General features: G+C 35.5%; 1 protein-coding gene across 7 annotated transcripts in view; it reads left to right on the forward strand.

The window, feature by feature from the left end:
• Window positions 1–1145: 1145 nt before the first annotated feature.
• SLC35A3 (solute carrier family 35 member A3) overlaps window positions 1146–25299 on the forward strand; it is a 36755-nt gene continuing 12601 nt past the window's right edge. The window contains exons 1-5 of one of the 7 annotated variants that reach the window (XM_074370038.1): window positions 1630–1748; window positions 7549–7615; window positions 18589–18793; window positions 24145–24299; window positions 24377–24499. In XM_074370038.1, coding sequence (XP_074226139.1) covers window positions 18607–18793; window positions 24145–24299; window positions 24377–24499 — 465 coding nt within the window. In that variant the 5' untranslated portion in view covers window positions 1630–1748; window positions 7549–7615; window positions 18589–18606. Of the gene's footprint in view, window positions 1749–2035; window positions 2272–7548; window positions 7616–11057; window positions 11378–18588; window positions 18794–24144; window positions 24300–24376; window positions 24500–25299 lie in introns of those variants that run through there. The other 6 variants (XM_010950439.3, XR_012509150.1, XM_074370037.1 and 3 more) reach the window with 6 other exon arrangements.

Genomic DNA, 25299 nt, shown 5'->3' on the forward strand with positions numbered 1-25299 from the left:
CAAGCCAGATTCAGCTAATTTGATAGCTTGAGAGAAAAACTGGTTTTTCCTGATCGTGAGCTTTAACTTCAATTCTACAGTTTTAAGAATTATTATAGCATAGGAGCATAGTATAACTGACACCTGGAAACACAAGGTTTAATTTCCTAAGCACTGAAAATTTTTGTATTTTAATTGTTTTGGAAAGAAATTCTTTAAAATACATATCTCACCGTCGCCCTTGCTCTCTTTCTTTCTTATTTGTTGTCTTTTCATCAGGAATAGGAATAGGTACTGTGAATGATATATACAGGGAAACTCAGAGCAGTTCAGTGTTATCAGAGTATAAATTGTAAAGCTAGGAGAGGCTATGAAAGTGTTAACTTGCTTTTGGTCATCAGCTTTGGGATTCACATCTTTCCACTAGTTGTGGGTCTCATATTTTTGGGCCTCTATTTTCATTGTTGTGTTTATTTGCCTAAAGTTTTGGCCATTTTCCAAAATGCCAAAGTACATGTTACTGTTTCATAATTGTAAGTGCTTCCACTCTTCTTTTTTCTTGTTTTAAATATTTCTGAACACACTAAAAGCTCTTTTCTTCTAAAACAAAATGTGTTTATGTCATTAGGTATATTTTTCCCACTGGTGTATTTTAAAAATATTTTAAATCTTTTTTCCCCTTAAAACTACACATAATTACTAACTAGTATTTTAAAATGAATATATATATATTCATTACATATTATATCTATGTATATATATAGCTAACTCTGTCTTAGTGCCTAGCTATTATTACTATTACCAGGCACATTTTAGTTCCAAAATATTTGGACAAACATTAAGATGTAATATATATTCCACCAATCAGGGATTTTATCAACTTCATATTACAAAATATTTTAAAGCCAGTTATTCTACTCGAACACAGTTACTTAATTTTATTTTTCTGCTCTCTTTCTCCGTTTGTCTTTCTTGGACGGAGTGTTAATCATCTGCAATATAAAGAGACATGGGCTTAATTCATAGCGGCACTGTGTTAAGAGGAAAGGGGTAACCCTGCTCTGCTATTTGGCGGCGCCGCTCTGGGCTCCGCTCAGCCTCCAGATCTCAGCTAGGGAGGGAGAAGTGGTCATTTCCAACAGAACCACGCTTCTTCCACGACTGGGTGGCAGCCTGGGCCGGAGTGAATCTCGCTTCTTTTCACAGTCAGGAACAGTTACTTCTAGAAGCAGGTCTGTTTGTTTCCCGGAGCTGCCTGCCCACTCCCCCAGCCTTGGTCCTTTGCCCCAGAGGACTTTGACTTGACTCCCGCGGCCGGACGCCGTGGCACCCTTCGCCAGTCGGCAGCCCGGCAGAGGTCCGCTGCGCGAGCCACTCCGTCCGCCTCGTCCCCGCAGGACACATCTGGCAGGAGGCAGTGCCCCTGGGCGGTGACGCGACAGTGAAGCCGGCAGCGGGGGTCCCCAGCGGAGCCGTCCCGGTGCCTCGCCTTCAGGATGGAGCTGGCGAGAGCCGAGCCGGGGCCGTCAGAGCCGAGCCGGGAACGGCGTTTGCCCGGGCCGAGGAGGAAGCCGGAGCATTTGGGAGACGGGACCGCGGGAACCCGGAAACGCCTGGGCCGCACCGGGCCAGCGGCGGCGACGGCGGCGGGAGCGGACGGCACTGCGCATCGGGGGTCGCGGGGGACCCGGCGGGCGCGGCAGCCTGGGGCGCCCGGCGGAGCGGAGCCGCCGCCCGCAGTGCGCGCAGCCGGCCGAGGCGCGCGGGAGGTGAGCACGGTGCACTCCGAGGCACTGGCGGGCACAGGGAGGCCGGAGGCTGCGGCTCCGGCCGGGGACAGCTCCGGAGGCGGCGGCGGCGGGCGCGGGTTGATGTGAAGTCCGTCTGAGTGAAGGGGACGGTGTCGAAGACCTTAAGTACTAGCGAAGTCGGTGTGGGAGTGGATGAAATGACACGTTGTAACTCCGAGGGACGACGTGAGGAATGTGCTGGGTGGTGGAGGAGGAGGTAAATGGCCCGAGGAAAGGGGTGTGTCAAGCGAATGAAAACGGCAGTGTGTGCTTCAGAGCCTGCGGCGTGGGGACCAGTGGCCAGACGGCCAGGCTGGCGGTCATTCCTTCAGCGAAGGGCCCTGGAGCTCCCGCTCCGGGTGTAGCCCGGTGGCAGGCCCACCAGATCCGGACCCTGCGCCGAAGAAGCCGCAGGGCCTTCAAGGAATGGAAAGGCTGTCCTTGGTAAGGCTAGTACGTAGGCCAGGGCCATCAGAGGCCAGGTGGATTCCTACCGGAACAGGTGTGTGTGTTGGGGGAGGGTTCTGAGTATTTAGGAAGGGAGAATTTTAATTAACGAACTTACTTAAACCAGATAAACTCCTAGGGAAGCGGATTCACATGAATTAAAGAATAATATTAAATGTAGTACTGGGCCTTGCTTAGTAAACCACTTAACGTTTCATTACTTTATGGTAAAAGACTGAATCTTTTATTGTGTTCTGTTACTTGCAGTGTTTGAAAATGGAACCAGAGTTAAGTTTTTTGTTTTCAATCAGCATACAACTTTGGTAGTTAAAAGATGAAATTTGGTGCAGTTTCTCACTTGGTGCTTTTCCTCATTTTCACTGGTAAACTCAAGTTGTTTCCTATAAGTAAGGGCGTGACTTATAAATTTACATTTCTGCTCCTGGCTTTCCTCCCAAGTATTGATTCTACTTCTTCAGCATCTCAGTTTGCTGCTTTTTTTCATTCCCACTGCCTCTGTGCTAAATGTGGCTCCTCTTTCCTCTTCTTATTTGCACTATAGCAATGGCTGGACTTGCTGCCCTCAGCCTGTCTCCCTTACAGTAACTCCTCCCATACTGCTTTTTAAAGCCAGAGGTCTTATTCGTTCTTTGGTGACCCTTCCCTCAGAAATACTCAATGACTCTCCATTGGCTCCAGAATAGATTTTAAATTATTTAGGGTGGCATTCAAAGCTCTTCAAAATTTGTAGCTCCATGGCTCCAATCAAATCAATATGCCCTTTCACTCTTTTTTAAAAAACTGACTTTGTCCCACATATTCTATTTTTTAGCTAAACCATAGTAGTTACTTTGAAATTAATTTATGAACATGCTCTCTTTGCTTACATCCTTTCTTCCTACAAGGAAGGCCTTCCTACCATCTTTGTAGAAGTTCTATTTATTCTTTAATACCACCTCCTTGAAGACTTTTTTGTTGAAATATAATTGACATATAACTTTATATTAGTTTCCAGTGTACAACATAATGATTTGATATCTGTATGTATTGCAAAATTATCACCACAAGTCTAGTTAACATCCATCACCACACATAGATACAAAATTTTTTTTCTTGTGATAACAACTTTTTAAGATTTACTCTCTTAGCAACTTTCAAATATACAATACTGTATTATTAAGTGTAGTTACCATGCTGTACAATATCTCCAGGACTTATTTCTTTTCTAACTAAAAGTTTGTACTTCCTTCTTATGAAACTTTTCTGAAGTCTACCATTAGTCCAAAGCATTCTTTTTCTCTTGTTTGTTGGGCTTTTATAAATTTTATAATACTAGTTAAATTTTCATTTTTGAGAAATTTATCTATACTACCTCAAAGATTTATTACTAGGATCAAATAAAGTACTAAAACAGAACAGAAAAGAACTTTCGAATATAAGATTTCAAAACAGAAATAGAGTCATAGTTTCAAAGAACAAACAGGTGGTTGCCAGAGGGGTGGGGTTGGAGGAAGGAGAGAAATAGGTGAAGGAGATTAAAAAGTACAAACTTTGAGTCATGAGTATGAAGTGTACTATGAGGAATATAGTGAGTACTGTAACATCTTTGTATGGTGACAGCTGGTAACTAGACTTATCATGGTGACCACTTTGAAATGTATAGAAATATCAAATCACTATGTTGTATATCAGGAACTTAGTGTTGTAAATCATTTGTACTTCAGAAACAAACATATTCAGAAAAAGAGATCAGATCTGTGGTTACCAGAAGACCGCAGCACAGAGGGTAGTGTGGAGTTGGATGAAGGTACTCAAAAGGAACAAACTTCTAGTCATAAGATAAATGAATACTAGGGATGTAATGTACAACATGATAAATATAATTACACTGCTATACATTATATATCAGAGTTGTTAAGAGAGTAAATCCTGAGAGTTCTCATCACAAGGAAAATATTTTTTTTCTATTTCTTTAATTTTGTATTATATGAGCTGATGGACTTCACTAAACTGTGGTAATCATTTCATGATGTATGTAAGTCAAATCAGTATGCTATACAACTTACACAGTACTGTATGTCAATTATACCTTAATAAAACTGGAAGGAAAATAGAGTTATCCTTGTCTCCAGGAGCACTGGAGACTTCTTTAAAGTTCATATCGAGTTGTCTAGCTTCAGCTTGCAGGGTTTTGGGAAAAGGACAGTTTTTATTTTTTATGATTCCAAGTTAGAAGGGTGAAAGAAAATTGGAAATGTTGGTTTGGACAGTCCTAGCCAGCTATTGGCGGAAACTAGAATAATTCAGTAACCAGTCCTTTACAAGTAGTTAACAAAACCTCAAAGGAAATGAACAGCACTAGAATCTGATAATCCACAAAAGTGTGCTTCTGAAACGTAATTTTCCTCTCTCTAGTCATCTCCATTTCTCCCAGTGGTAATCATGGTAAGACTAATCTGTTTGCAAAGTAAGGCTAGTCTCATGAAACTTGGCCTGATTATTTACATAAGTGCAGCAAGGATAGTGATTGACCATATAGGCTCTTTTTAAGTCTTCTTTGCTGAAACTTTTCAGGAGGAATCTGAGATTAGACTTTTAAAAGTGTCTCAAGCCTAGGAAGCCAAGCCAAGGGCTCACTGTCTGATTTCTCCTGCAATATTTAGAGATTTGAGTGAACTCTTCTCTCTTACTGAGGTCCCCAAGAAATCCTGAGTTTCTTTGGCCGGCCAGGAAATGACCTTCCTTACTTACCTGGTAAGGCTGAGAACTCTGAAAGCAAGATACCAGGTGTTTTTGCTTCTGATGGGACTTCATTGGCTCTATAAAGTCAGCCTTAGTTCCTTAAAGTTGATATGCACATCCTTCTCAATAACACATTCCAGTCAAAACTTTGGCAATATAGCCAATGTTTCCAATTGTGTCCTATTAGAAAGAGAACAGATTTTTATTGAACCTATACAAATAACTATATTGCCGTGAAATTAAGAATACTCGTTAAGAGTTTCTGAATTCTGGAGGGATCAGGTAGGGAGAAAACCTTTCTGTTTACAAAGGTATACTTTACTAAATTGCTGTAAGTTATAGAAAGCTTAAGAGAAAAGGTTTCCTTAAATCTGTTAAAATGTTAAAGAACTAGCAATATTTTTAACACAAACTCAAAAAATTAAAATCATTCTCATCATTTTATTCAGGCTCATGCAATTATTCTTATTTTGCCTGATCTAGAGTTGTTAGTTTCATGAATCCATTAGTTTTTTTTCCATTAGCATTCTGGAAATTATTACCCAGTTCAATGGTATGATCTTAAAGTTATTAGAAATCTATATTCTAGAGTACTTGTCAGAGTGATTTCCATGAATCTTTTTGAAGACAAGCATTTTTGGATCACAGCTGCTTGTAAAAACTTTCAGGAAAGCAGGAGCATAAACATTAACTATCTATAAATGACAAAAGACTTAAAAATGGCCGTGGTTAAAGGTCTAATGACAGTTCATTCTAATGCAGTCGACAGGGAAATTTGGTTATTTCTGTGATACACAAAATTTTAAGATAACATTCCACTCTCCAAGCTAGCAACAGCCAGTAGGATACTGGCTGCAAATGTGCAACCCACATTTCTGTCTGACCATATTATTTTGGCCCCCAACCTGACAGTTGAGCTGCTTACACACACAAGAACCCATAACGGGCATGCCTCAGGTGGGCAGAAATCCAAGCCAGGTTCTCAGGACACAAGATAAACAAAAAAGTTATAGCTGTCCTTGGGAAGGCAAGGATCAATAACCAATGGGTACATCAAAACCAAATTCACAAGTCACAGTTCAGAGAACTGATTTTTACTAATGTTTTTCTTCCATTAATCTGAATTTGAAAAGGAAGGGACAATGTGAAATTTTACCTTTCTCTTTCTACTGGGCATCATAGACAGAAATCAGGGAAAGCTCAAATTGGTAAGAATTCTTACCCATTGCTGGTTTCTGCCAGTTCTCCCAGGATCCCATCAGCAGGCTCTGGAACAAGCAGCGTATCTCAGTAATCCCATCCTTTGTCACCATAAACTGTACGGGAGGAAAATAATTTTCCCTCCATCTTTCTGACTTCTTAGCTGAAATCCTATACTAAAGGCCAATTATCAAGAAAAAAACAAACAAGTTTATTAACTTGTATACCTCAGGTATCCATGGAACACACTGAAGGAAAATGAGTAACTTAAAGAGGTGGCTTTCAGAAGTCAGGATTAAATACCATCTTAATAGGAAAAGTAGAGGGGCAGTATGTAGGCCTCTTAAATGATTTTTAGGAAAGCTGAATGTGCCCTTAGAGAAATAGATAGAACATATGATACTTTGTGACCAAAGTTTATCTAAGTGTGGTGTTGACATCCGGTCTCCTCTCCTGTGAGTAATAGTCAGTTCTCCTTGGTTGATGAAGCTCTGCTAGGGAGGGGATTTATGACAAGTGACTTCCTTCTAGAGGATTTATCTTTAAGCAAATAAAGGAAGTTCAGATAATGCCTTCCTGCACTTGAATACCTACAGCTCAAAATAATTAATATGCCTAAGTGGCATATTTTGAGGATGGCATACTCTGCTTTTCATCCCTCCCATTTTATAGATGAGAATATTGAAGGTCAGTCAGGTCAAATAATTGGGCCTTGGTCCTACATACACTTTTTAGGCTGCCTCAGTTGTATTTAAAGTGGATATAATTTGTATCTTCAAATGTGTGTTTCACTCAGTAGGAACTCAATATATTGAATGAATGACTGGATAAATATTAGAATGAACTGAAATAATCTCTCAGTTAAAGCCTAATCTTATCCTTCAGGAGCTATGGATTATAACTTTTGAGCTTTCCCTTTTCTATAAGTTTTAGAGAGGAAAGTTTCTATTTGATATTGTTCTGCTATGGATTTGTGTGTGTGTGTGTGTGTATGTGCAGTTGCAGAAAATTTACGAGTAAACTGTAGACCTGTCTGGGTAACTGAAACAGTTTGAATATCATCATATGGGCAGTTAATAATGTGTATATGAATTTATTATTAAAGTTCAGATCAATATGAATTTTAGTTTAACATTCTGTTTCAGCCCTCTAAAAAAACAATAGCTGGGTATTCTAAGTATATTCAACTGAATTGTCTCCTTTAATGAAGGAATGTAGTGCTGTAGTGATAAATATTTTAATGATTGTTTTTTGGATATGTTTTGCTATGCAAATTTGAGGGCATTTGGTATATAAATAGGAGAGTGTTTATTTTATAATCTGTAATACTACTCAGCTTCTCTACCCAGATTGCCTGCCCAGAACTCTTACTAGTCTATCATCCATATAGGAGATACCATCTCAAATGAAACCAAAGAACCAGTTGCTGTCTGGAGAGAAGCATTTTGATTGAAAAGGTATGCTAAGCTAGGTAATGTAGTAGAAATTAGAGTTCAGATGAAGCGGAAACTTTTAGGTAACATCAGAGAAATGCTATGAAAGAAGATCATTCCAATTAGAAAGTGTCCACATACTACTTTACAGCCACTCTGCCTAGTTTTTCTGTAAAAGGTAGGTAAGGAGTTTTTTCTAAATTCATATGTGCTATAAAAGGCCAATTTTAAAAAATACTTCTAGTAGTATTTTGTAACATGAGTAGGTCTCATAAGGTTATTCAGTGAATGAATACTCAAATGAGGCATTGTGGTATTATAACCACTTTGTATGATTTATATCCTTTAATCTTCATAACCATCCTGTGAGGCACATACTATTGTTTATCCACATTTTATAGATAAGAGAGAGACAGAGAGGTAGGTTGCCCTGGTTATCAAGTGGTGGAGACAGAATGTGCAGTTAGGCGGTCTGGTCCGAAGGCATACTCTAGTATGCTACGCTGACTGACCCTCTAACACTTAGACAGGTTTTAACACGTTACTGCAAAGGCCACACAAAGGACTTACTGTAGATATTCACGGGTCATGAATTGGTAGCTTAACCGAGAGAAATCTTGCTTCATATCTGAGCTGTGGCGTGTTATGCAAAGCAAGTTTAGACTTAATATCTCTGAACCTCAGTTTTTAAATCTGTAAATGAGTGATACCTCCTTTTACAGATTAAATGAGATTTAAATGAGATGATGCCAGGAAGTACCTAGCGACAATATCTGACGTGTTATAGATGCTCAGTAAATGTTATTTCATTAATTTAACTTCTCTTGTGAAGTTGGAATTATTAAAAGACATTTAATTAGAATCGGTTTCGGCATGCGTCTGTCTTTTATGTATTATACAGAAAGGCTTAATTCACAGGATCATTCTTCCCTTCTGAGAATTTATGTGTTGTGGAGTTTATTTATTCTTTTATAAATCCAATGTAGAGTAAATGCCTAATATGTGACAGGTACTGGTAAGGAGGTGTAGAAAATACAGTGATGAATAAAAGAAGGAAATGCATATATGTCAACGAAGTCACTTGATAAAATTTACGAATGGTATTATGAAAGACATGTGCAGAGTGGCATGGGAATCTAGTAGAGGGAAGGCTTGAGTCCGCTTGGAAACTTCACTGAGAGGAGTTCTGTATTTTGAGGTCTGTAGTATATATAAAAGTTCTGCAAGTAAAGGAAAGAGTTTTTTTTAAAAGAGGGATATTGATTCAAAGAATACATGAAGAACATGTTTTTGAGATAGGCCATATTTTATGGCAGGAAATGTAGCTTGGGGCCAGAATTGAAGGGGCTGTTTTATGTGAAGGAGTTTGTACTGTTCTTCTATTTGGTAGAGAGTCAGTTAAACTTTACAAATAGGGAAGGGATGTGGTCAGATTTCCATTTCATTAAGGTATTTGCTGTATATGGAGGATAGATTAGAGTTATAAGAGTCTGAAGGCTGTACACATCAGGAGGCAGGGTATGAGACCTGAACAGTAAATACTGAACAAGCATCATTAAAATGTATTCATATTCTGTATAGTATACATAAACTTATAAGACTGTAGGTTTACCTGGAAGTGGTTGCATAGTCAGATTAAGAAAGGGTGTTGATTAAAAAAACAACACTACACAGCATTTGAATTTTAACATTGGAATTCTGTTCTTAGGGGAGAGTGATAATCTTCCATTAATTACCTAAGCACAATTAGCAGCTAGGATTTTTTGAAGTTTTAAAATCCTTGACAGTTTGCCAGACCATAAAGCCATAAATAACAGCTCATTTTATATCTTCTGTTAACTTTCATTTAAATTATTTTCACTGATAAACACATTTTTCTAAAATTTTTACCATTTGCGAATGCTACAAAGAAAAACATTTTAAGTCCCCTTACCTCAGAGGTTTATCCTCAGGCTGAATTAAATAAATAGCTAAACATTATTCTTGATTACTCTAGTACATTTCAATACTTAAACATTTGAAAAATTGTTAGAAAATACTGGCACTTTGTTATTAATGTTAGTGTTTGAAAATACTATTAAATAGTATTATAAAAAATATTATATAAATATTGTATAATAAATAGAGTACTATTTATAGGCTGATTATGTTTGACTTTCTGCATATAGGTAGATATGTTTCAGATGGCATGTTTTGACACATGATTTGCCCAAATATTTCATGCTTAAGGGAGTCAATTTGAGAATAGTCTAGTATGGACAGAAAACTTTAAAATTGAGCATTATTTTCTAGCTTATAACCTTTATCTCTGATTATCTGCTATTAATATTTCAGGTTATAAAAACAAAGACTAATAAAAAATAATGATAATCTGTACTTTTTGACTTTTATGTCCTTTAAAATAGCAAAGAAATTGATGTTTTCTAAAATAAGCTGTAACACATATATGTGGGAGACACCCAGGAGAACTGAGTAACTTGCCAGCATGGCCTAAATCCTCACCTTAAATACCTTCTTCCACTGAAGACAAAAGAGAATGTTGGGGGTAATAGTTTGAGGCTTCAAAGGGAAGGAAGTCAGTTAACATGGAAATGGAAAAGCAGATGTTTAGTTAGTAAATGATTGCTGGGCCATGCAAAGACAATGGGACAGTGAGTGGACCCTGATCTCTAGGCTCTGCCTAGACTTCCTGACACCACACCTAGCCCATATCCCTTGCACTTATCTCTGGTGATACTCTGGAAACAGGCCCTCTAACTAAATTTATTTTTTCAGTCAGGGGAAAGGTCAAAACTTTTTACTGCGTCCTTCGGACCTTCACTGTTTCCAGCTTGAAATAATCCACAAGCCAAAGAGATATTTTGAGCTGGCAAGTTTTGCTAGCTTACAGATCCTGCCCGGATTTTACACTAGTCTCTGTTCTTTGTAGAATACCTTTAACTTCAGCCTTTAGCTGTAAGTGGTGGGAAATGACCACTGCAGAAAGTGGTAGAGCAGAATAGCAATGGGAGGGTGAGAAAGGAGTATGTTTTTACATGACACCTCACATCAGAAGGGGATCTTAAAGCTACATTTATCAGGTCATTATGTTTTCCCAATCATTGCCATTATGTAAAGAGTGCAATAATACTTGCACAATTTTTAATCTAAAAATTAGAATGCAAATCGGTTTTATATTTGTAAAGTTGAAGAAATATTTGGGTACTATTGATTTTACCTGAATGTAGGAGTGGAAATTCTGCAGTCTATAGAAGAACAAGTTAAAAATTGACAGTACTCTAACTTATATAAGGGTGATATTATCATATGTAAACAGATATCTGATACCTTAAGGAAGAAAAGGAAGTAGAAATAATGAAAAGTTGTTTAACTTAGAATGTAATAAAAACTGTGGAATATAATAAAGAGTCAGTTGTTACGTGTTACTGAGAAGGATTTAGCTTTTCTTAAGCACTTAAGAATTGTAGAAACAAAATTGACTATATCACTTGTGTAAATTACCTTCAACTTATATTTCTTTCACTTTTATAAAAAATAAGATTTTTGGATCTTCCACAGGACTATTATGGACTTCAAATACAGCATATTGTTGCTACTTTGGGGGAATACTGTATGTACTTCTGAGGTCATTGGAAAGAAGATATGTAAATGCCAGTGTCAGAAGTAAAACTAGTTGTGATGAATTTTAGTTTTCATATTTAGCATACAAGTGTAGGGTTGCAGTTTTAAAGTTTTGACATCATGGAAGATAATGAACAAGAAGTTGCAGCTGAGGTCGGCATTTCTGTATGTATTCACTTTTTCTGTTTATTTACTTGAAAAAAACCTTAAGAGGCTTATTTTTAAACCAATAGCTGTTTCTGACTAGTATATAATTTGTACTTACATTTGCATAGCGCTTTATAACTTGTGTGTTTTCATATGTACTGTATTATATCATTAACCTTTCATAGATTATTATATTATACTTAGGGAGTATATTTCAGAACTAGTGTTTAGAAAATGTAAATGTAGCTCACTGTAAAAGTCTTATGTTACAAATTTAACCTTTTATAATAGAACGAAAATTGATTTGCAGAATTTCTTAGGTACTTAGTCTTTAAAAATCTCCACGTATATTTTATTACAGTTTTAAAACATTGACTAGACATTTTGTTTTGTGAGACTTTTAGTGGCTGGAGACATATCGGTAAAACACAGATATTAATTGTCTCAGTAGAATAATGGGCTTTACATGCAGACCTGAGGATTATACATGTACATTGGTAAGCTATTAGAAATAACTGTAGCCAGACAGATTTTCAAATTTACCTACAAGTTCTTGTCTCTGTTTGAAAAAATAAATAGAAATTATTAGTATATAGTGTTTTGAATATTTCAGAATTTATTTAATGCATATCTAATATAATTAATGATAATAAACAATTTTTCACTAAATCTGGAAGTAGTAGTGGTAGTGTGCGTTAATAATACTCACACCTTGTGTAATGTATATTTTTAAAACATCTGTAAAGTACTCAGAATTGGCTGACAAAGAATGTCAAGGCAGAGATGTTTGGGAGCTACTTTAATGAAAATGAGGGATATGTAATTAACATATCAAATGTACTTAAATTGTACCTCATATTGGGTTTGAAAAAAACTCTTTTTTTCTTAAGAGTATTAAATAATTACTGAGAACTTTTTTGAACTCTTAATAAGCTTACTCATATTTTTTGCACAAAATTCTAACCAAGATATCATCCAAACTCATCAAATCCAAATGAATGGAGCTTAAGGGATGAGTGAAGTTTTGTTGTATATTTTTCTTCCAAGAGGTGAGAAGGGATTTTAAAATAATGAAATTCAACTTTGTAAATATCTAAGCTTATCTAAAAATTCAGAGGAAATGTTTAGTGATTAGAAAGCCAGTGGAAGATCTATTATAATGACTAAGCAAATCCTGAAACATTCTGTGCAAAAGACTTTCAGAAGTACTAGCAGTGTGATTGCTGTATCAGTATGATTGTAGTATACACACACACAAAGATCACAAATATATTATCATTATTATACAATAATTATACACTAATCATTTTACGGTAGTTAATGATTATGTTATATATTACTCTATATGTACTCAAAGTTTACAATTTAAAGATTGAGACACTTTAAGATGAAAAAATTAAAATTTCTTTAATAGAATTGTGTGTGAGAACTGGAAGAGACTTGAAATCATATAAAACACTAAATTTAGAATAATAGCTTAAATTATTTATAGCTTATATAATATTTAGGAGCTACTTGTTGAACATTTTTAAGGAAAACTTTGAGATTTAAAAAAATATTAAGATTTAAATTTAAATCTTTAAAGGGAAAAGAAAAAGATCCTAAATGTTCATCAGTAGGAAAATGGGTAAATTAAAGGTCTTCTCATTTGATGGAATATTAAAAGCAACGAATTAGGTTCATATATCAACACAGATGGCAAAACAGTGCTGAGGAAAGAAAGATACTGAATAATGTGTAGTTTAATGCCATATATGTATATTAAAATATTTATGGCTTATAGGTGTATGTATATAAAGTACATAAAAACTTAAAAGTGGACTGAAATACATACTCCAAGTGCATGGTAATGGGACGGGAAAAGGAGTACGACTTAGAGTTATGGCTTAAAGGGGACTTTGACTTTAGCTGTAATGTTTTATTCCTTTAAAAAAAGGAAAGGTAAGCATATGTAACAAGATTGAAACTTGATAGTTCTTGGAGGTGGAATCATGGATGTTTATTATATTCTTGGTACTTGATTATATTTTAAAAATCTGTTTCTTTTCCTCAAGAAAAATGTACTATCTTTTAGGAGAGGTTGGAACTTTGTCATTACAAGTTTATTTTCTATATTAACTAAAAATCCCGAAAAGTTGTTAAAATCCATTTGGTGGGAATATGAAATGGTCTAGGTACTTTATTTTACCTTAGATGCTAATGTCCTGGGGTTTAGGGATTTCCAAAACAACTGAAATAAGAAAACATTGACAGAATCTATACCAAAATATCATTGGATGTCTTTGAATGGTAGGATTATGGTTTAAATTTTTGCTTATTAATATAATTCTAAAATTTCTACATTTTTCTCACTAAGAATATATTACTTTTAAAGTAAAGCAATAAATACTTTTTTTTTTCTTTTAGAAAAACCAGAACAAACCAAAACAAAGAAAAGCCATCAGAATGAAATAGTGCCTTTTACTCTAGTAATCAGGAAGAGTGCCTTTTTCAGGTTTTAGCTGATAAGGTGACAGTGGAGCATCTAAGCATCCTGACTGTTCTGACTCTGCTGTAAATCTGAGGGCGTCACTGAACTCTAAGTGGGTTCAGGGAGCTTAGTAGCCATGGTCCTTAAAGGAACATGGGCAGTAATTTGGTGAGTAGTTCTTGAGATTTTTGACAGTAAACTAAATGAGGCTGCATTTGTGAAAGAACTTAACAGTTTCTTGGGTAGGAAATTTTTGTGAAACAAAGGATAATCTGAAACCAGAGGATTGCAACGCCTGAAGGGGTAAAAGAAGGGGAATTAGGCAGTAAGAGAAAAAAATATATAGGAGAGGCTGAAATTAAATCTTAAACAGGAAATTGTGTAAAGATTGTTTCCAGTTATAATGGGAAAATATTGTAGACTTTAAAATGAAGACTCAATGTTAATCTTATAAATTATAGAGGTGGAATATAACCTTTGTTTTGGTCTATTTCATATTTATATATTTGCTGTACATTTATGGGTTGTTTTAGTGATAATCACTTTTAACTATATTGTACTCCAAAACCAAACTAAGTATTTGTGTATTCTTAGGAATACTAGTAGGTTTTTTGTTTTTTGGTTTTTTTTTTTGAGTTTTTTCCACCTTTGGGAAAATTGTAAATTAAATTGTAATTCTTTATGAGTGGTCTGGTACAAATAATCATGTGTTGCATGTATTTTACTTTTTGACTTCATATTAGAAAAACAACGCAGTTCTTTCCTCCTACGTCTCACACAGCATACTTCACTTCTAACACTTACGTCATCAAATGTATGTGAGAGTTTTACCCATACCAGGCAATTCTCTGCAACATCAACTGGGTATCCTACAATGTAATTCAGTTCTGACACTTTCTGGAGATAGTGTCAGATCCCCCAGGTTAAGGACTTAATCCCACAGGACTGCTCCCACCATACTTCAGATGCCAGTGCCAAGTAGTAGGCCCTCAGGTAACCCACAACTTCTGTCTGACTTGGTTACAAATCAGAGTTTCCCACAACCTTTTCCTCAGGTTTGATTAATTTGCTAGAGTGGCTCATAGAAATCAGGGAAACATTTATGTTTACCAGTTTATTAAAGGATATGATAAAGGATACAGATGAACAGCAAAATGAAGAAATATATAGGATAAGATCTAGGAGGGTCCTCAGCAAAGGAACCTCTGTCCCCAGGGAGTTGGGTTGCCTCACCTTCCCTGTGTGACTGTGTTCACCAAGCTGGAAGCTCTCTGAGCCTCATACTGTTGGGGTTTTTATGGAGGTTTCATCACGTAGGCATGATCTATCATTAACTCCATTTTCAACCCATCTCCTTCCAAGAGAATGAGGGGTGGAGGAGTTCAGGGAATGGGGCTGAAAATTCCAAGCTTCTAATCATGGCCTGATCTTTCTGGTAAGCAGCTGTCATCCAGGAGCCATCTATAAGCCTACCCAAAGATGCCTCATTAGAACAAAAGACACTTCTACCCACAAAATTATAAGGGTTTCAGGAGCCCTGTGTCAGGAGCTGGAGTCAAGGCCAAATATTAAAACAAAAGATATTTCTAGTGTTCTTACCACTTAGGAAATTACTAGGGTTTCAGGAACCTGTGTCAGGAGCCAGGGGCAGAGACCCATATTGTGCGAGACTAAGTATTAAGAACTGTAGTAATAATTAAGAACTGTATTATCCCAGTGAATGTTTATATTGGTGTTGTTTATACTTGAAAATGGAAAAGCAAAATTGTAAAAAATAGTGTATCCTGGCTTAGAATCTGACCTTTAAATTTTCATTTGAAAAGAAATCAGATTATTTTTGTTATAACATGTACATTGTGGTCTTAGTTACACAGAATAAACAAAAGATTTTCTTTTGAAAGAAATTTTTTGAACAGATTTGAAATCATTGTTTGACATTTTCCTGGGGAATCAGATACCTATGCCAATTAGATTGCTGGCAACTTGTTCTCCTTCCATATAAAGGCCACCAGGAAGTCCTCTGTAATTCTACAGTAGCACGGAATGGGATCTAGGGAACCCGATATTTAACTATATAACTGATATTTCCAATTAGTTATATGACCTTGTACAAGTCATCTAACTTCTCTGTTCACTATTTTCTTTATTTTAAAATGAAGAGATTATACTAGATAATTTCTAAAGCATCTTCCACCTCTAAAATGCTATAATTTGATTTCACATTAGGATTCTTTTGCTAATGCAGATTTATAAAAGTGAGATAGATTGATAAAGTGGGTTGTACCACATTACGTTCCCACTAGCAATGCTGAGAGTTCTATTTGCTCTGAACTCTCTTCAACACTTGTAGCATCAATTGATAAGATTTTGGCTATTCTAATAGGTGTATAATGTGTCTTGTGGTTTTAATTTGTATTTCTCTAATAACTATGATGTTGAACTTCTTTTCATATGCCTGTTAGTCATTCATTTATCTTTTTTGGTGAAATGTCTATTCAAATCTTTTGTCCATTTTAAATTGGGTTGTTTGTGTTCTACTTACTGTGTTGTAAGAGTTCTGCGTGCATTCTGGATATACGTCCATGGTCAGATTTTTGTGTTGAGAATATTTTTTCCCATGGTGTGGCTTACATTTCATTATTTTTACAGTGTCTTTGGAAGAGCAGTTTTCAATTTTGATACCGTCCCGTTAATCTACATTTTTCTTTTTTGGTTTGTGCTTTATGTATCCTAAGAAATCTTTGCCCATTTCTATGTAGTTATGATTTTCTCCTATTTTCTTCTTGAATGTTTATAGTTTTAGCTTTTATAACAGTTCTGTGATCCATTTCTAGTTAATATTTGGTGTGAGGCAGATAAGCAGAAGTTCATTTAAGAAAACCCCAGATATCTCATTATTCCAGAAGTACATGTGGAAAAGACTGTGCTTCCTTTTTATCAACTTTGTCAAAATTATTTGACCAAATATATACGGATTTTGTTCTGGACTTTATCCTGTTCCATTGATCGATTCTTCTGTGCTTATGTAAATAGTAGTCTTAATTACTAGGACTTTACAGTAAGTCTGGAATTTCAGTAGTTTAACTCTTCTCACTTTATTCTTCCTTTTCAGAATTGTTTTGGTTGTCTAGGTGCTTTGTATTTCCATATAAATTTTAAAATCAGCTTGTCAATTTTTACAAAAAAAAACTTCAGGAATTTTGTTTAAGGATTGGATCTTTAGATTAATTTAAAGCAAAAGATGTGACCTGAGATGGAGAGGCAGTTGACTGACCATGCACATTGTATTAAGTCCTTCCTTGAAGAAGAATCTTAGTGGAGCATCTCTCAAGTCTATAGAGTTATAGTGATTGATCAGATCTTCTGTATTCTTTCTGGGTTTTGTTTGTTTGTTTGTTTTTTGTTTTTTTGTCTCTGGGGTATGTGTGTGCATTCTATCAATTATTGAAAAAGATTGGTTAAAACCCACATTTTAACTGGATTTACCTGTTTTTCCTTTTAGTTTGGTCAGTTTTTGCTTTATATGTTTTGAAGCTGTGTTATTGGGCACATGTACATTTATAATGGTTTTATCTTCCTGATGTATTGACTCATCATTATGAAATGTCCTTCTTTAGAAATAATTCTTATATAGTCTATTTTGCCCAGAATTAATATAGCCTCTCCAGTTTTCTCATAGTTATTTTTTTCTCATGTCATCTTTTCCTATCCACTTACTCTTTAACATATTTGTATGTTCATATTTAAAGTGAGCCTCTTGGAGTTAATATTAAATTACATCATGAAAAATATAGGAACTTTGCAACTTTGATCTTTGGGGGAAGCTGGGTGGAGGGTACATGAGAACTCCTGTACTATATATTTTTTCAGATATGTGAGTCTAAATTTACTTTAAGAGTATTTATAATTGCTTGTTGGTGTTATTAGTGGTGCATTTTTGTAGTAACTTCTTTAAAATTCTTGCCTGATAATTCCAACATCTGTATCTTGTTTGTTTTGTCTGTTCATTGTCCTTACTCATCCTACTTGAGATTTTTCCTATCTTTTGATGAGTATACTTATTTTGGGTTGTATCCTGGACGTTTTGAGTGTTATCAGACCTTAATTCCTACTTAAGCCTTCTATATTAGTGGACAGCCACTGAGGATGGAGGAAGGATGCTGCCCTTTGCTGACATTCACCTTATATAGGGCAGTAATAGTTGGCAAGGCTCTGCCCCATAGTCTTTGTGGCTTCAGTCCCTGGTAGGAGATGGGAAGGCCACTACCTCTGTTGTCATTAGTGCAGGGTGGGGATGGTCAGCAAGGCTCTGCCCCACAGATTACGCAGCACTCAGCTGGGAGTGTTTCATCATGCAGGGCTGCTATCTTCCTAATCCTTTGGTTAGAGACAGTGGGTTTTTTCTTGTGGGTTTTTTTTTGTTGTTGTTGTTGATATATACCCCTTGGTGGTTCCAGGTTGTGAACCCAGGGTGAGATACATGAGTAGCAAAAAGCCCCCAGGGAATTCATTGCTGGATCATCACTCAGATCTAAAATCTCTAGCCAGTTTGTTTTATTTTATTTACCTTTTCAGAGTCTTCTGGTAGTTGCTTTGTCTTTGGTCTAAGCTTTATAGTTGTAATTATAATTAGCAGGAAGGATAGGATGGAATGCATTTCCTATATCTTGTGAGAAGTCTCTTACTGTTTTTCTATTATTATTTCTAATTTTTGTATTTTCTGATTTTGTTTATTTGTCCTGTGTATTTTGTTTTTCAGGCAAATGAAGATAAAACAATGTCAGCCAACCTAAAATACCTTTCCTTGGGAATTTTGGTCTTTCAGACTACCAGTTTGGTTCTAACGATGCGTTATTCTAGGACTTTAAAAGAGGAGGGACCTCGTTATCTATCTTCTACAGCTGTGGTTGTTGCTGAACTTTTGAAGATAATGGCCTGTATTTTATTAGTCTACAAAGACAGCAGTAGGTATCTAGGTTTTTTGTTTTTAATTCATTGCAATTTATTTGTTTTGGAGTTATTCCATATGAGATATGTATATACATATATATATATATATATATATTAGTATACATTATAACTACACATTTGAACACCATTGCATTATCTAATGCCCTGCTATTAAGAAGATTTCAATTTTCATTTTATTAAGATAGTTTTAGTCTAGTAATAAGGGTATTGTAATGTATATCATGATTCATGTCTTCTGTTTAATGCTGTAAATATGAAACAGTTTCTTACATTTTTAGTAATTTGAGAATATGAGTAAATTCTATAATTCTGTGACCGTTAGAACTTTAATGGAGTCATAATTTTTCTACTAAAGTCAAGGCTTTTCATTCTATTTGCTGCATGATAAGTCGAGCAGTGACTAATTTGATATAGTTTAAAAAGTAACAGCTTTATTGAGATATAATTCAGGTACCATACAATTCACTGATTTTAAAATGTACAATTCAGTGGGTTTGGGGTATATTACATTATTAATTCTTTGACATAGTTTTATGTAATTTGATATATATGTATATATCATAAAATTTGCAACTGTAACTGTTTCTAAGTGCACAGTTCAGTGGTATTAATTACATTAACAACATTGTACAGCTATCAGCACTATCTTTTCTAATCCCAAATGGAAACTAACCATTAAACAATAACTTCCCCCCATTCTCCTTTACCCTAAGCCCCTGGAAACCTCTAATCTACTTTTCATGTCTATAAATTGGCCTATTCGAGATATTTCATCTAAGTAGAATCATATAATGTTTGTCCTTTTATGTCTGGTTTATTTCAGTATAATGTTTTCAAGGTTTATTTATATTGTGGGATGTATTAGAATTTATTTCTTTTTATGGTTAAATAATATTCCATTGTGTGTATATGAGTGTGTGTGTATATGTACACATGGTCCCCAGCTTACAATGGTTCTACTTGATGATTTTTTTTAAAACATGTTTTCCTCTCATTTAATGTTCTAAGGAAGTACAACTGTAATTATTAATACTGTTACAGTTTTATGTATATGTTAAAGTTCCAAGGCTATATATGATTATCAAGTAATATCAGTAAGCATTCCTACCATAATATTCCAGCAAATAAAATCAGGTTGCCTTTTGAGAGAAAAAATATTTTGAAACAGTTACAAGTAGACTTATTAAAGGCAACTGACATTTTCAATAACAAGGCACACATAATTTGTGAAAATCTATTATCTTCCCAATTTAGCACAAATTCAAAGCTAACCTAATTTTAATGTTTAAAATGTGTTTCTCCCCTCTGGCTTGAAATGAAATAACAAACTCTTCTAATTAACAGACATTCTTAATGATTTTTTGACCTTTTGATGGTGTGAAAGTGATATGCATTCAGTAGAAACCATACTTAACATTTTGAATTTGGATCTTTTCCTGGGCTGGTGACACAGTGTGATACCTTCAGTGATGCTGGGCAGCCGCAGCTCCCAGCCAGCCATGTGATCCTGCGGGTAAACAACCAGCACACTTACAACCACTCTGCACCCATACAGCCATTGTTTCTCACTTTCACTACAGTATTCAATAAATTACATGAGAGATTCAGTTCTTTGTTACAAAATAGGCTTGCGTTAGATAATTTTGCCCAACAGTAGACTAGTGTCAGTGTTCTGAGCACATTTAAGATAGGCTTGGCTAAGCTATGATGTTTGGTAGATTAGGTGTATTAAGTGCATTTTTGACTTAGGATATTTTCTGCCATGTGCTTCTTGGGATGTAAGCCTTATTAAGTCAAAGATCTATATAACATTTTATCCATTCATGTGTTGATGGACACTTGAGCTGGTCTACCTTTTGGCTTTTGTGAATAATGCTGTGATGAACAATGAATAATGCTGCAGTAGACATGCAAGTCTCTGTTCAAGCCCCCGCTTTCATTTTTTTTTTTAATATGTACTTCAGAGTGGAATTGCTGGGTCATATGGTATTACCAAATTTAACTTTTCGAAGAATAGTGAAACTTTTCACAGCAACTGCACCATTTTACAATCCCACCAGCAATATACAAGAGTTCCAATTTCTTTACATTGTTACCAATACTTATTATTTTTCATTTTTTAAAAAATTATAGCAATTCTAGTAGATATGAAGTAATATCCCATTGTTGTTTTGAATATTATTTCCCTGATGACTAATGATGTTGAGCATCTTTTCATGTGTTTATTGACCATTTGTATATCTTTAGAAAAATGTCTACTTAAGTCTGTTGTCCATTTTTGAATTGGGTTGTAACTATCACGTTGGCCAGTGTGGCTAGAGCACACTGATCTGGGAGGAGAATGGAACAAAGAGAGATTGAATTGGTATTCAAAAAACAGACTATTCAGAATAGTCTTGTAGGCTATGAATTTCATTGTGAAAGCAAAGGGAAATAACTGAAAGGTTTAAAATATGGCCTGTTTTGCAAATGAAAAGACCAACATGGCAGCCGTATTGACAGGGATGGAAGTGCACGAACAGATCACGTCTGGAAGCTATTGTACTCGTCCAGGCAAGAAGATGGTGCTGGCCCAGACTATACTGTTAAAGAAGAGAGGAAGTTTATGAGATATCTTTTTGAGCTACAACTGAAATGAGTTGCTAGTAGATTAGGTGAGTGAAGGTCAGGAAGAAGGAGGAACCCAGTGTGAGAAATAATTCATTGTTTTTTGTTTTATATATATATATAATCTTTTTGTGGTAGGGGAGGTAATTTGGATTATTTATTTATCTATTTATTATTATTAAATAGAGGTACTGGGGGTTAAACCTAGGACCTTGTGCATGCTAAGCACACATTCTACCACTGAGCTATACCGTCCTCCTATTCCTTGTCTTTTTAGATTAAGTTACTCAGTGAAAGAGTGTGCAGTGAATGATGTGTGGAACACAGATTTGTAGGGAAATTGAGGCTTCTTTTTGGGCCATGTTAAATTTGAGATGTCTATAAGGCATTCAAACTGAGATGTCATAGTAGAATATATGAAGATGGAGCACTACTTGTCAACTTATATATTGCTTTAAAGTCAAGGGCTGTATGAAATAACCTAGTATATACGAAGAGAAGAAGGCTGAAGACTAAATTGTAACATTCTCAACATTTAGAGGTCAGACTGAGTAGGAGGAATCAGCAAAGAGAGACCGAGGAGTCCAGCAAGATAGGAAAAAAAGCCATGAAAATGTAATAGGAAACTGAGAAAGCAGTGTTTTTGCTGTTAAGATGTAGATGACTGGAAATATCCATTCGTCTAGTACTGTGAAGCCAAAGGTATCTTTGACATGAGTAGTTGGCATTATGGAGAGATGTGATAAACCAATTTTATTTATTAAACCAAAGCATAAATAGATACACCATGCACAAAAGTAAATTCTAGGTGGATTAAAGATTGACATTTAAAAGACAGAACTTTATGTCCTGGGTACTGTGAATGATTTCAAACAAGATACAAAAAGCACAAATAAATTGTAAAGGAAAATACAGATAATTTGGGGTACATTAAAATAAAAAACATGTTTTTTCATTTTTTTATGTATCAAACCAAGTGAGAAGACAAGTTACAGATTGAGAGATGATATTTACATCACATATAATCACTAATAATTAATATCCAGAATGTACAAAGAACTCCACAACTTCCAAATAAGAAAAAGGCAAGCAACTCAATAAAAAAGGGGACAAAGATATAAATAGGCAGTTCACAGAAGAGAAAAACTGAATGGCCAATTAATGTATAAAAAGATGCTCAGCCTCTAGCAATCAGAGAAATCAAATTAGAACCACAAGACTCAATTTTACTGCTCTCATACTGGCAAAAATGAAGTTTATCAATATCAAGAATTGGCTAAACTACTGAGAAAAATATATGATAACATTAATTATTTAAAATTTTAATTTAAAATGAGCGAATATTTTAGATTTTTTTCTGCTAAAACAAAGAAAAAAACTTTCTTAAAAATTTTTATTTTCCTTATGTAATTTTTGACTTATTTTAGTGTGAAGAAAGGATGAATACCAGATAGCATTCTTTAAAGTTTTTTTTTTTTCATTTATAAACAATTTTCATTATCAAAGTTTTCACAAAGTGTCATTGTTGGTAAAGTGGTAGGATTCCTTAGAACTTCTCCTTTCTTTGGGGTTTATTTACCTCTTAAAGTTCTTTGGACTTTTTTGTGATTGATACTGTGGGTTGGCTAGCTAGGAGTCCTCCATTTTTAACTCCTTTCTCCCTTTCTTTTCACTAATGTGGAGGATGTAGAAGAAAACATTTACTTTCTAGACTCCTTGCAGCAAGGGGTAGCCGAGCAACACAGTCCTGGTCAATGAGAGGGAGGAGACGCCTGCTAGGCGACTGTTTCCTCCTCTTCTTTCTTGCTGCCAGAAAGAAGAACCAGCGGTGCATCAGTCATTTGGTAACCTTGTTGCAATAATCATGTAGACAATAGATGGAAAGCAAGAAGATAAAAGACAATACACACAGAGAGAGCTTAAGTTCCTGATGTCATCGCTGAGCTGCTATAGCAACTTTGGACCTGGACTCGGGATATATGAGACAAATCTGTATGGGTTTGAGCCAATGTTGGTTGAGTTTTCTGTCGCTTGAGCTAAACCCACTCCTTAACTAATTTACCTTCTTTGTATGATTAAAGTCTTCACAGTTATTAATAGGCATGAATGGCTGATGATAAAATGCATTCTAAAATACAAGGTATTGTAATGTTGCTATGATAAAGTGACAATACCCGGTTAACAAATTAATACTTTGAGGTTTTGGTTATCATAAATTCCTATGTGTATGTATGTATTTGACTCATTTCCCAACGAAACAATGTAATGATATGCTCTGCTTAATGTGCTACCTAACATTTGAAATGTTGGCATCATTAAAGGTATTAGTTTGCTTTGTTTTATTGTCCTTTGCAGATAATTGTGCTTTTTACAAATTGAAGATTTGTGGCAACCTGTGTTGGTTAGCATTTTTTAGCAATAAACTATTTTTTAATTAACGTATGGACATTGTTTTTTAAAGACATAATCCTGCTGTGCAGTTAACAGGCTATAGAATAGAATAAACATAACTTTTACATGCACTGGGAAACCAAAAATAAGTCTTTTGACTCACTTTATTGCGCTATTCACTCTATGGCAGTGGTCTGGAACTGAACCTGTGGTACCTCCGAAGTATGTCTGTATATTTTAGACCTAAAAGTATCTCTACATGTAGTCAAATGTGCATTTTTTACAGGTGAGAAAAATGAAGAGAAAGAGGGTATGTAACTTATTGCCCATTTCATGTTTTTTCTAGAATGTAGTCTAAGAGGACTGAATCGAATACTACACGATGAAATTCTTAATAAACCAATGGAAACTCTTAAACTTGCTATTCCGTCAGGGATATATACTCTTCAGAATAATTTACTCTATGTGGCACTGTCAAATCTAGATGCAGCTACTTATCAGGTACTTAAAATACATTTCTAGTAGTCCTTCTGAGAAAGAAACAAACAAACAATAATATTAGCTGTTTTCTTTTTCAGGTCACATATCAGTTGAAAATTCTTACGACGGCATTATTTTCTGTGTCTATGCTTAGTAAAAAATTAGGTGTGTACCAGTGGCTCTCCCTAGTAATTCTGATGACAGGAGTTGCTTTTGTACAGGTAACTATTCAAGATAAGTATACCTTTCATTTTTATCACAGTTTCAAAACTTCATTTTGGAGAATATGGTTCTATTATTTGTTGAAGCAAATAAATGCATATTCTCACAACTGACTTTTTTTGAGGGCTTCCTTTGAGCAAGATGCTACATTGGGACTGTAAATGATACAAAGAGATAAAATCAAATTACCTGACAAAGAAATGAACAGTCTAGTTGGGGGAAAAGACACTATATGTAAAATAAAGCTGATTTTAACTGGGTATCTGGACATTTGAGATTGACCACTCCCTTCCTATTGTCGTATCAGCTTCCCTGAGACCGTTCTTTCCTGGCTCTTCTCACGTCCTTCGAATGGTCCCTTACTGGTTTCCTTCCTGGGGTCCTCTTCCTTGATACTCCCGTTAGATATTGGGGTTACTGATAAGCTGGTTATCTCTCTTAAAGTGTGTCCTCATTTCTGGAGAGTTCATTCATTCTGGAGGTTTTTATTAACACGCACTGATAGCTTCAGCTATCAGTCTGGGTCATCAGCTCTTGTTTTCGCCCTGGTTTCAGATTTGTATACCTAAAAGCTGTCGGACGTCTTTGGCTGGTTGTTCAATAGACCTTATAAACTCAGTGTATCCAACACTAAACTTTACCTTTTCCCCACCAAGCCTGTTCTTTATTTCTATTTTTTCTAGTCATTATTTGCACAGCCTAGGAGTTGTTCTAGACTCTTCCTTCAGCCTGTACATTCAGTCAAATCACTAAGACCTTTCTGATTCTGCTTTCTAATACTTCTTGATTCTGTCCTTGT

The sequence above is a fragment of the Camelus bactrianus genome, chromosome 9, assembly GCF_048773025.1.
Source record: "Camelus bactrianus isolate YW-2024 breed Bactrian camel chromosome 9, ASM4877302v1, whole genome shotgun sequence".
NCBI classification, from domain to species: Eukaryota; Metazoa; Chordata; class Mammalia; order Artiodactyla; family Camelidae; genus Camelus; species Camelus bactrianus.